The sequence below is a fragment of the Ixodes scapularis genome, unplaced genomic scaffold (assembly GCF_016920785.2).
Source record: "Ixodes scapularis isolate PalLabHiFi unplaced genomic scaffold, ASM1692078v2 PGA_scaffold8__174_contigs__length_109621045, whole genome shotgun sequence".
NCBI classification, from domain to species: Eukaryota; Metazoa; Arthropoda; class Arachnida; order Ixodida; family Ixodidae; genus Ixodes; species Ixodes scapularis.
In genome coordinates this window covers 106,129,767-106,143,083 of record NW_024609883.1, presented here as the reverse complement: position 1 = coordinate 106,143,083, position 13,317 = coordinate 106,129,767, and the positions used below count along the sequence as shown (strand labels likewise).

Below are 13,317 nucleotides of genomic sequence, written 5' to 3'. Positions count from 1 at the left end.
CAGGGGGTCAGAAACGACAGTCTGCGGACAGTTTCTTCCTTGTATGACGGTCTTGTTACATTGGTTATACAAAAACTGTCTGCAGATGCATGTTGGAAGCATGTGTGGAGCAAGCGTGCTTGGAACAAGCTTGACTGACGCCGGTCCGAAGATGGCATGCTGCCTGCAGCGATTAGCGTGTCTTATGACATGTGGCATGAGTGGCGTGACGGCGGCTCAATAAACCGGCGGTGCTGTCGGTTTCACGCTGGATTTGGGATACGCTTCAAACGTCGAGTAGCCGGCGTGCGGTGGCGTGTATCCACCGGTGTACTCCTGGAAGGACAGAAGAGAGAAAGCTCTTAGCAACTGCGGCACACGAATTGCGGCAGAGCGCAGTTGATATATTTCGTATCCTACAAAATAATTTTCCCCTCAAATACATTTGTGAAGTATCATTCCAGTAGGCCAGTCCTGTGTGCCTAAGGGTCCTCCCACTACTATGTTATGTTCTTCACAGTTTCTGTTTTGTGCGTGTTGCTCAAACATTGGTTAAAGTTATCTTATCCGAGGATACGGGCTCACAAGTAAAGGAGCGAAAATATTTTAGCTTCGTGGAAGGCATTTTATTTGTACTGCGCATATATTTTTCCTTTAAATCTTCATGAACACTGTATCTAAAATGCTGCAGTTTATTTGTCACAGTCCCTTTACTAAACCGCCTCTCATATACCTTGAACGTCTTTATCCTTTTATCTTAAATGAACTATCTATCAATAGATTCCAGTTATAGGTTATTTTAATTACGGTTGACTTATAAATGTAGCCAGTCGGTGACGGGCTAATAATGCAGCCCGCCTCCAATAAGTGCTTTTTGCCTTGCGGTGGGCTTTGGCTGCGTTTGCGACGTGTTATCAAAGGCAAAGAACTCGCGCAGGAGTGATGCTCGTGAAGCGAAGCGTCGGCATGTGCAGATGCTTTACTTCACGAGATTCTATTTCTACAAAAGCGCAATGGTCACACCCGGTGTTGGCAAATGCGGAAGTATTAGTAAACAACACGTTCCTTCCCCAGACGGAGTGCTCGGTATTCTCAACTCTTATCAAAATGGCTGTCATCTAGATGATCGTCGTAGAATAGCAGTACGAGGTTGGGTCTGCGACGCTTAGGTAATTAATTCTAATTCTGTGAAATATGAGTCAAATAAGAGTCGCACCTGATACTTCCACATCAGAAAAGGGCAAGCAAGCACCTTGGTTCGGAAGTCCATCACCTACGAGCTAGGGAGTGCAGTTTTTACTCCACGGTGCCACCATCACTGAAAGTTGCGAATTCACCCTACAGTCAAGCATCCGAAGCACATGGCGTGGCTTCTTTTGCACTTGTGTCTCTGCGATCCGTTGTTCTACCAATGCAAAAATCTCATAGGCTGGGGAGCGACAACTAAGCACTCACTACCCGCCGCGAACTGTGTTTATTCTGTGGCACATTATGCCAGAAAAGCTATTTGACACCGGCAAGTGCAACGTCACTAAAAGCACTTCGTGTACCAGATGCGGAGTTTCACATCTCGCCAAGGCACAAAGCACTGGCGAGAAAATTTTCTGGCGTTAGCGCAGTAGGTGACGCAAGCGCCACGGGCGCCTCTGGTTTTGTCAGCTCCGCGTTGCACCCTGATGCATGGTCTAGGAAGGTAGCAGTTGCGACCATAACCTTATTATTTTTCGAGAGTTTTTTTTTTTTTTTTTAGGGAATTCGGGGAAACGGGAAAGAAGCGCTGACGTATAGAAAGTGCCATCGTTATATGTAGGTTGCTAGTTGACAGAACCGTACTGTCTGTCTTAGTCCCTAAATGTTTTATTCTTCAAGAACAATATTTTACTGAACCATACTCCGCAAGCTGTACATTTTAGATCGACGTGAAGATGAACGTGCGAAATATCGCGCGCAAGCCGCCACGACCGCCTCTGCACGACGCTGTCAGTACCAACGAACAGAACCGGAACATGTAAAGGCTTGGACGCGAAGCTCCTGGTGGAGCCAGCGTCGCCAGCCAGCTGCTCGAATCGCTATCGTCGCTGTAGGTTTCGACCCAGAAATTTTGTGGCTCGGCAGCAGAGTCCGAGCTCCGTTACTGATACCGAGCTTCAAGCGGCGTTGTGCAAGTGTTCCTCCGCACGTGTGAGATTTATAATGACTGCGACAAAAAAAAAAAGAAAAAAGGAAAGGACTGGATAAATACATTCATAGCGTGACAAGCAACATGCTGTCAGCATGGCGGTCGTTCAAACAAGCCATCGCGTTATTTTTCTCAAGAACATCTATTTCTTCTGTTTCTCTCTCTCTCTCTCTCTGCACATGGATACATTTTTGATAATACTATACGTGAAAATAAATTGAGTGGACTTTGCGAAGGCTATTCTGTCACAGCATTTGTTCCGGTAGAGGCGTAAAATACCTAACAAAGTGGGACGCGAAAAAAAAAAAAAAAGTTCGCAAACAGCTGCGACTCGTGCGAAGTTCGTTACCCTTTAATTGAGGTCACGATTTTCATTAATTGCGGTCGCGTATTCGCGGTATGAAAACGATACTAGCGGCTTTCCAGCGTTTCGGTGCGGTTTTTCTCTGCTCGTTTCTTATAGCGAATTCGTTTCACGGCACTCGTGCCCACGCGTGTCCACTCGCAGCGTGGAGCGGGTTCGTTTCGGCCGGCACTCCACGAGTGGTTGCACTCTCCGTGTTCGTTTCAGCGCTGACACCCCACGCGTGCATGCACTCGCTGCACCGAGAAAATCGAGAGTGCGCCGAAATGCAAACCCGTCATGCCTCGCTCCGGCAAAGCCGGCGAGGAGCGGGAGCAGACGACGAGGGTTCGTCTGCTACGATGCGCGTGCACGGAACAGAAAGAAAAAAAAATAAATTTTCTGATAGAAATCGCGTCCCGCGGGCAACGAAATCAAACGCGAACTTGAATTGTAAGCGTCTGCTATTTCGCGAAGGAAGCAATTGACAACCTGTGATTTATTTGCAGGTTTTAAATTGCTCTGTTGCCGTACAAACGCTGAAATATACCACTGTGTAAATAAATGCTCAGAACAAACGCAGCAGCGGCTCCCGGGATGTTTATCACCATCCATGTGCGGGTGAAAAATTTAACATTTGTCGACAAAACTCCCCCAGCAGAAACCTCTGACTGCCCAATAAGCATCAGAGAAAGTTGAAGATGGAGACTTTACCCGAGGATTTGGCAACATCATCATGTTTAACATTTACTTGCGTCAGCTAACTTGCCCGTCGTATTTTGTTCGGGAAAGCTCTCGTTCTCGATGCCCTCACCAAGGCTAATATCTGATCCACCTATAATGACGATCCAAATCGAAAGTCCCACTAAAAGTTTTGCTGGATATTCCAACAGACTAGTTCTAAGCCGTACCCTTTCAATGGTTCACGCATAATACCATGCTCAAACGGATCAAGCTTCTGCTCGGACAGCATCTTCAGTTTTCTTCAGTGTAAACGGTTATCGCAACCAGCTGCTTTGTAGACAGCTGGTTGCGGAAATTTACACCGTCTGTAACTATCTCTTGAAATTCACACCACCAGGTGTGAATTTGAAATCGTTTAATTAGGTTTAAAATTAGTTCTCCTGTGTTTTACAGCGCGATATTGATATTTCCGAGGTGGTGCCTGTCCCTAGCCCATATTTATGCAGAAAGATCGGTGCTAAAATTTCGTTTCCGTACCCCTTTAAGCTGCCCATGGAACAACTTACGTAGGGTGAGTACTGGATGTTGGGGTTGCGTGTTTGCAGAGCGTACATAGGAACCGGCTCGCTGAATGGCACTGGTCTTGTCTGCAGGAGGTACACTTCCTCGTCCCTGGACGAGCACCTGAACCCAAATAGTCGGATCAGATCTGTCGAGTCCACACACATGCGCTGTAGGTGGGACGACATATTTAGCTAATATGTTGTCCCACCTACAGTGCGTAAACGAAATTTAAAACGCCGTTTTTGTTTTTCAGCCTGATGACGTTTTAAACAGGTAACCTTTCTTTTCTTTTCTTTTTTCTCTTTTTCAGGTGGACTTTGTTCAAGCGTCAGATGTGGAGACAGTAGATATAAATGGCTATTTTATTAAACACATAGGAAGTAAGGTCCACGAGACAAGCGATAGTTTGGTGATGACTACGTTTGTATGTGCCTCGACATGGTCCAATTAAAGGTCACAAAGTACTGGAGTGCAGTATGAAGTGAGACGGCATTTTCACCGACCTCAGATTCATATGAAAGACTGTAGAACTGCGTGTGTGAATTAATATACTGTCGCAGTCGTTAATTTATCATTGGGATCCGTTTCAATATCGTTTTATGACAATGTAGAGCACAAAGAAACACGATAAAATGCCCTTTTGTGCGATTATAATCCGACGCATGCCCATTGAGAGGAGATAATGTTGAAATAACACCGGCTAAGGTACTCTTGAGCACAACTGTACGATGATTTTATACTATTATTACGTTTACGCGGCAAAGACACATTTAGGAATTTTGCCTGTCAATCCAATGAAGGACATCTAACATGACCCAGTGGAGGACTGGGGAGGAACTTTGATCCCTGGAGAAATTTGGACGCGCAACCGAAACCTCGGTTGCAATACGCATTCTCCGAAACAAGCTCGTATAGGATTGTGGTCACATCGGATGCAATGCAAACCCGTCAGCTGATGATCCCTAGGCCCGCTCTTTAGCCAGGAACAAACCGGGACAAAGTGGCCGAGGGCCAGCCCATCCAGAACAAATAATAGAGGCTCGGAATCTCTTTCCTTTTTTTCTGAACAAAAACCTTGGGGTTTTTCAGTATATAGATGTAAGAGATACGCACGCGTAGCCCAGACAGAGACACGTGGCGACCAGCGCCAAGACCACGATGCCCACCAGGGGAAGAAACCGGTGGAAGTACCTCCTGTGCCAGTCGTCTTGCGGTTTTCGTGCAAGAAAACATAAAAATCAAATTATTGATAAGGATTTTTGATTGGCAAAGGGGAGATGACGCTAGATGTTTCTGAAACGACAAACTTATTTGAGTTTCATGAGCGAACGAGCGATATGAAAGGCTTCCAAGCGAGAGGCTCGTGCCAGCGCTCGTGGTGTGCGTTCTCTGCCCCAAACCTCTACATGCCTTTTTTTTTTTAAGCGTTGACGAACGCTTAATAATAAAGGCCAGCACGCGCGGCGCGTGAAACACCAATCTCTGCATTCTCCTGATGCTTGGGTAATAGAGCAATCGATCTATTGTACCACACGTCGATTGTCTGAATAAAAATTTGATTTGATTTGATTTCTGACAAATGTGAATTGGGATCTCTGGTGCACCCTTTTCTCCTGAAACGTTTTCGATCCTGAAATTTTATTGTTAGCTTCGATACTTTTGTATGCCTTGCTTGCGTTAACTTTTGTGCATGAAAAACGAACGCTGACAAGAACACACTTATGCACACATATTTTACTTATTCACAAACTATGATTTTCAAATTGCATGCGTTAAATAAGCCTTACAAAAAAAGTTGATCGCTTACTTTTCTCAGTAGACAATTTTGGCGCTTAAGTTCTCTTTTTTTGTATTTTGATCGGCCCTCAATAAAAAAAACCGGTACATTTCCCACTGACATATCTAGCCGAGTTATATTTCTCTAAGCAGGAACCGGTTGACTTTTTTTGCGAGCCATTTTGTGTTAAATGGGAGTATAAATATGATCAAGAATGTTTAGCACAATCTTGAGTTTAAGGCTGTGTTCCAAATCTCACCCAAATGGATCCGAGTTACTCCGGCGGATCGTATCACGTGACAGCACAGATTGAAAACGCTGGACGCGGGTAGGTTTTAGAACGCCAAGGGTACAAAACCCTTACCCTGGAGTAAGATCGAGTACATTTTGGAACACGGCCTAAATCTCCATTCAATTCATCCAGCGTCTACACTCGATAGATCGCATAAAGCCATATAGTATATACCATTAGTCGCCAGGATGAAAACAGGAACGCTTTTGGTTTTGCTAGGGTGCAATAAAATAACAGATTTTACCCAGATCACGAAGCGCTATCATACGAGTAACAAACATCATGAAAGAAAGAAACACATTAAGATAAATATAAAGCAATGTTAACTTTAACTCGAGTTATGAAACTAGAAATTAACAAAAACATTTTACTGCGGAAATATGGACGCATCTAGATTGGAAAAGCCAAGTAGCTATAAAAGCAAATCAATTATGAAGTAATTTTACTGTTTTCTGAATGTAAAGTGCGATTAGAATTGATTTTATGCACTTGCATTTTATATTTAATCATTACCCTTTCAGCGAGGTAGTTGCAGTTGCAATTAATTACTTTTCGAACACCTTGAAAACCCGAAACTTGACAACGAAAAGGTGGACAACACTCACAGACGTCTGTCTTTTTTTCTGTCTGTGTTCGTGTGCGTGCAAGTGCACGTGTATATGTGTACATGCACATCTGTGTAGATGTGCGTGTTCGTAGGCGTATGCGCGAGTGTGTTAATTGTTTGTTTCTGTCATCATGTCTTGGGTTTTTAAGATGTCGAAAGTTCACCTCCCTCGCCTGCATGTTTTCTATTATTTATACTTTTCAAAAGGTATTTACTCATATATAATTAATACCAATCCAGCGTACATTTATATATATATATATATATATTTAACTGATCTACGAAGACGTAGTATAGCTTTTATAACACTCACGGCGATGGTCGTCGTCGTCCTTGGGAGTCTCTTTGTGGTGGTCACGAAAAAAGAGGCTGAACGAAGGCCAGAAGGCGGGGCTGTCGCTGCTGGAACTATTTCCCTCACCGGCAACGGTACCGTTACCGGGACGGGGAACGTTATCGGTATCGGAACCGTTCGCGCCTAGCCGAAGCCCGCTGAGAAGTAAGAGCAGCAGCAAGATCCGCATCGTTCATAGCCCAAAGCGGGTACCATTCAGGCAGTGCATTGCCTGCTAGCCATGGAGCGTCAACCTGTAGCGACGGCGTTATCTACGCTTCAAGTTCCCTGGAACCATCGCTTTTTGAACCAGAAAAAAAAAAAAAAAAGTTTACGCGCAACTTGGGTTGTCACGACACAAGCCGAACTGACTCAACGCAGCTGTGGGCTAATACTTGGACGCAGGTGTGGCATACCTGGTACGTCCAAACAACGTTCAATGAGACTGAAGCGCCATCCATCGGAAGAAACAGCAACTACTCGCGTTAACCTGGTTGACTTCAATCGGTTTGTTCTTCTCTTCTCGTGTCGGTGCCGGTCGTGCCGGTGGAATGAAGCCGCCCGGCCGCCATCTTGCCAGACCTGCATCAGCAGGGATGCTGATGCATATTAGCGTGAATTTTATCCAGAAGGTTCCGAGCTTTGCGACATTCTGTGTCACCGAAGCATAAAATAAGTATCGGTATCTCTCAATAAGATAACAGATACTACCGACAAAATCTGGCTAAATCTAACTGCGCCATTCGTAGGCCGAACCTTTTTCATTCACACTATAATCTCTTAAAAACCATATACACGTAACCTGGGACACGTGGCAAGATGGCGACATTTGATTCCTAGAATACTTTAAACCGTAGGTTAGAAGTGATTGTCATTGGTCAAGATGAGCATTATGAAGATCAGCGCGTGAATTATTCAAGCTTCACCAGGACTCGCACTTTTAGTGACATATTAGACCTTTTTCCAAACCCCGATGAAGCAACCTTGTCGGACGTAATTTCTTGGGCACGAAGCCAGTGGCGTGACCAAGAATGTTTTACTTTTTTTTTTTTTTTTTTTTTGGGGGGGGGGGGGGGGGGGGAGTTGAGGCGGCTGGGGATGTTCATGACTTGGTGTGCGGTGAGGGGGAGGGGGGTCAAATTGCATGTGTATATTATAGAGTAGGCTGGATTTCGGGGGAGGGAGGGGGGCCGGGGCTGAAGCCCCATAAGCTCCCACCTTCCGCCCCCCCTTTCCCCCCTGCCTACGCGCCTGCACGAAGCGTGTGACCAGATCCGAGTGCTCTCCTAACGCGGGCGCGGCACTAGTCTTCAATAGACCCTTCGGAAATTCCTTAACGATGCATAGATTATGTGCGACCGCCATTATTTGTTCACGCACAACGCGCACGCATTGGACCCGAGCGCTTCGTCAGCATTCGGACTGTACTCGGATCGAAACGCCTTTCACACGAGTGCTGCGTCCGTGCTTACGCGAACCCGGAACCAATCACGGGTTTCACACCGGAAGCGATGGGACCAACTAATGACGGCTAGCGAATAATCTACGCATTATTTCACTATTTCGGAAAGGTTCTATACACTCTAAAAAAAGTTTGTACGTCTACTTTCACGCACAACTCTCGGAGAGCCAATCACCGTAACTTACGGAGGCAGCTCAGCGAATGACAATGCCGAAACATACGTTTAGACCGAAAAACGCAGTCTGAGTTGTGACATTAAGCAATGCGAAACGTCACGCTTGCATTGCTCAATGTCACACTCACAACTCAGACTGCGTTTTTTGGTCTCAACATTTGTTTCGGCATTGTCATTTGCTGAGCTGCCTCCGTAAGTTGCGGTGATTGGCTCTCCACGGTTTGTGCGGGAAAGCAGACGCACGGGCTTTTTTTTAGAGTGTACATGCTCAGAGTACATGCCAAAACAATGGCTGACTCGGGTAACTGGCGCAGCTGCTGCTAGATGGCGCGCGCTTTTGAAAAGGGTCTGGTGTAGCCCGACGCTATGGATTGCAGATACGAACGCAGCGCGCTGGGTTGGGGCTCCAAAGGACGAGTGCTACACACAGCTGCGGTCTGGAAGGGAGCAGATGTGATGCTGACGTTTGTGGCTTTATTACTTTTGGTGCGATCCCCTTGCCGTTCGCTTTCTCCGTCGGTAAACGTGACCGTTATAATAGGCGCAGGAGTAAAGATGGCCGTTCAAAGGCCAGATTCTCCGTTCTCCGTGAGATGACCGCCGCAGGTGCGTCGGTGGCAGCTTTTGCTTTGGATTGTGTCACTTTGCGCTTATGCGGGATCTCGGTTATGCGGAAATGTCGAGCGCCTCAAAAATGTCTATCGCGGGGTGAGTGTTTGTTGTTCGGAACGCGACAAGAAGAACTGTTTTTGCCTTTTCATACAACTGAGAAGAAATGAGCGCGTTGACGAGAAAGAAACACTTGCACCGAAAAACACAAGAGCGGTCTCGGCTCCAGCCATGGGGCTGTCCTTACCAAGAACCAGGAGGTGCGCTTTTGGTTCAGTCACTTCAGCGGAGTAGACGGAGTACCCACCTGCTGGCTTCGGTTGTTTCCGTCGATGATAAAGATCCAGCCAAATGTATGACGAAACGTATACCATAAACGACGGGTCACAAACATGGCCGAATTATTACCTCCGAGAGTCCCGATGTACAAAGCACCGGGAGACCAAGAGGTCATAAATAGGGTTCTGTGTTTTCGGTATATATCGAGAAATTATGAAAAAATTATCCCCGAGTCAGTTTAACCAAAACTGTGTGACAAAAAAACAACAACATAATTTGAGGTGTTTATTTACTAACAAAAATGGCTCCATTTTTGTTAGTAAATAGTTGGTCACGTTAATAGCAGTAGCTGTGATATTGATGGCCTCCAGATAGAGCTTTTAAAGCATTTAGTTGATATTATCGAACGTATGCTCACTGATATATGTAACTCCTGCTTAGGGTCAGTCGATTATCCGTCACAAATGCGAGTAGCTAAAGTTACAGTACTTTATAAAAAGGGGAGATAGAAATGATCTGGGAAATTATACACCAGTTTACAGTCTGCCAGTATTTTGAAAGGCTTTTGAAAAAAAAAATGCACACGAGGCTTCCGAGATTTATTGATAAGTGTAACCTGTGAACACCACAGCAATTCGGATTTTTGTAGAGAAACATCAAGCGAGCTGGCATTGCGTGAACATAAAAGAATATATTCTTAAACAGTCTGAAAACAAAGCTTTTGTTGTAGGGGTGCTTGTGGATTTCTCAAAGGCTTTTGACTTGGTAAATCGTAACATTTTGGTAGAAAACCTGAACTACTGCATTCAGGGACCAATCTTATCGCTATTTAAATCATATTTACATAATCAAGAACAAGTCGTCAAACTAAAGAGTATGCGCTCGAAGGCTCAACCCGTGCGAATTGTGCTGTGCCACAAGGTAGCGCCACTACTGTTCAACGTTTATCTCAACGATATTGCAAATATTAGCCCTACATCCACATTTATTATATATGCGGATGGTATATTGTTTCTGGCAATGAAAATCTTGAGCTCATAGAGAAATGTAATGATACATTGAAAACACTTGAAACATGTTCAGTATCTAATTATATGAAGGAAAATGAAGCAAAAACAAAGGCAGTTATATTCTTATAAAAAAAGAGGTATGAACACAGTTTCCTTCGTGATTTGTAATTTTTGCACTAATTTCTAAACGGCCAAGTGTCATGCTCAAGTTTATTATCAGCCCTAATCGTTTTTCTGTCTTTTTTCAGTGAACTGTTTTATATTGGTGGGTGCTCCTGGCTTTCGCCTGTCACCCAAATAAAAGTTTTGAAAAATTATTGCGTCACCTTCAATTGACATGTCCATGTCTTTAAGCTATTTTTTTTTAAATAGCTATGTCAGAATTATAATAAGCTATGTAAATTTGTTTTCTGTTGTTTTTTTAGTTGTGTATTTTGCGTGCATAATCGTAGTGTGCATGATGTGTGTCCGTATGTTTCTTCGTCTTCTGTGTTGTGATGCACCACCGGGAAGGCATGTTGGGGTTGATAGGCATCAATAAATAAACATAAAATTAATACATAATAATTTTGTAGAATTTCTAGACGAGCACCATATCTTGGCTGAACATCAGCATGGATTCAGAAAGGTTTCTCAACACACACTCAATTAATTGAAACTGTTCACAAGTTCTGTTCATCAATAAACAACAGTAAACAAGCTGATGCAATTGTACGGACTTTTTAAACCATTTGATACGGTTTATCATGAAAAGTGTTTGTACAAATTAGACAAAAATATGTAAAAACACAGAGGAAGTCATGTGTATTTCTACGTATCTTCCAAAGCGTCAACAATTCATAATTTTCAGTGACCATTGTTTTGACAAACTTTCAATTGACGCAGGCGTTCCCTAGGGGGTTTGTAGAGGGCCTCCCCTCTTTTTATTTATCAATCATATTGTACAAAATGTTCCGGAGAATATCAAGTTGTATGCTACTGATTGCATAATGCATTCAAAAATAGATTGTACTTCAAATCAGACATTGCTAAACAGGGCTTTTGAAAATATCCGACAGGATGTAGCAAACGACCATTAATTCTGAAGACTCGTCTTTTGTGAGAATTACTCACAAAGAAAAATTTAAATTAGTTTCAATACTCATGATATCTTTCTACATGAAGTAACGCAATACGCATACCTTTTTCTGTGAATTACTCATACTCTTACCTGAACAAAACAGACTGAATACGTACTAATTGTCTGTACTTTCTAAGAAGGGAGCGAAAACTTTCTACCCGTTCTTTGCGTCTCCGCTAATTTAAAGATATAGTCCTTCCAACGTTAGGTTACATGGCTATCATTTGGGATTCATCCACTAAAATTAACGTTAATAAACTTGGTCGTGTATAGAAAAAGGCTGCCCGCTTTATTTATAACGGCATTGGGCGTACTTTTATAACTGAACTTTTAACCAAAACTGACTTACCATCTTCATTTTAAAAAAGATCAGCATTCTTGACAAAAACCTTGAATGAAATAATTATTGGGCCATATAGGGTAGACCAAAGTAGCGCAATTGTCTTCCCTGCCTGCTAGCGGCACAGAAACGAATACCATCATACATATGGTAAACCTTGCAAGGAGATTGGCTGAGATGGCTCAGTTTCCATGGCAATCGCCATCTTGGTCCGTTCAAATGTTCGTATAGCTTCGAAGGGGTCGTTCTGGACAAGTCGTGTCAAGATCGCCAAGATCACCATCATCGTACTGGAAGCGTTCCTCGCCAATATAAGCGCCTTTGGCACTGCAGTGTATGCAATCAACTTATCAATCATGCCCATCTCCCCGGATCTCTTACAATGATATTGCTCTTCACACGAATCTACAAGACGGGAAATTTATTTTCAATGCGTCCAAGCACCGACGCCGCATTTGGTGGCGGTACCATGGTTGTAGGCTTGTTTTGCCGGTGTGTAGATAACAATATCTTGATGTTCAAGAAACGTCTGTATAAAGCTGCCCTTCGCCAGCGAATTTAGACAGGCTTACAAAAATGGAGAACTCCAAGGAGATATTACTCATTCTAGGTACCAAGCTGGCAACCCTACGGGGTGCTTCGCGCTACTTTCCAAGGGTATACCTTTACTTTAGGATGGACCTGTCTGAAGTAATCGCGTTTTCCTCCAAATATGCTTCTCGGCAGAGGCACACTCTTTAACGAGAAGGGTATATACCGCATATTCCTCCATAAAAGGAGGAACGATCTTGTCCCATATGTTCCTTCAGAAACGAAGCAAAGTTCGTCCCTGCAAACGGTTGATCAACGTTCCTTCCTCATCTGCGTAGCAATATGGCGGCTCCGAATTCCATGAATCGAACTCAGGAAGTCTTAACGAGGGCGCCAGGATGGTATAAGCATAGCGTAGGTCTTTACGCGCAACGCCGCCGCGATTCAACCGAAAAAAGCTAGCTTAGATTTCGGACAGGCACTAGCCTCGCACTACCAGCGGCCCCCCAGGCCTGCTTACGCAGTCAACCGCTTCGAGCACATCCAAGCAAGTCTCTATACTTTCGGAGCGAGAGCTGTAGAAAATTAAAAACATAACACGAGCTTTTCACGAACTCCATTTATTGCTGAAGCCCGCTTCCCGCCCCGGTAAGGAAAGGCCTTTCGGACGCTGTCACTCAGGCTTCTCGTTTTCAACACTGCGATGTTAAACGGAGACAATCCAAACCCGGCCACTGCGAAAACATCACGTCTTACCTTTGCGAATCCTCGCGACACATTTCCTTCGTTAACGCCACACGATAGAGAAGAGTGGTGACAATTCGCGTACCCAAATTCATTCCCAAAAACGCGAATTCAAAGCAGCACTTGGCTCATTGCACGGCTCAGAAAATATCTCGAAACGTAAAAGAAGGTTAAATCCCTAGCCATCATGCGGCAGACACCGGCAGAGTAATTGCAAATGTGGCGCAGAGTGCCACCCAATTCATCGTCCACAAAAAAAAGCTTTTTGTTTTTGCGATTTACGCATTT

At 44.2% G+C, this 13,317-nt stretch overlaps 1 protein-coding gene across 1 annotated transcript; it reads right to left on the bottom strand.

Moving 5' to 3' along the window:
- Positions 1 to 216: 216 nt before the first annotated feature.
- Positions 217 to 6,949, bottom strand: LOC115319391. Its single transcript, XM_029979367.4, has 4 exons — positions 6,739 to 6,949; positions 4,863 to 4,956; positions 3,752 to 3,869; positions 217 to 315 (listed from the first exon to the last, which is right to left on the bottom strand). The coding sequence occupies exons 1-4, from the start codon at positions 6,947 to 6,949 to the stop codon at positions 217 to 219; spliced, it is 522 nt and encodes a 173-aa protein (XP_029835227.2).
- Between the last annotated feature and the right edge of the window lie 6,368 nt (positions 6,950 to 13,317).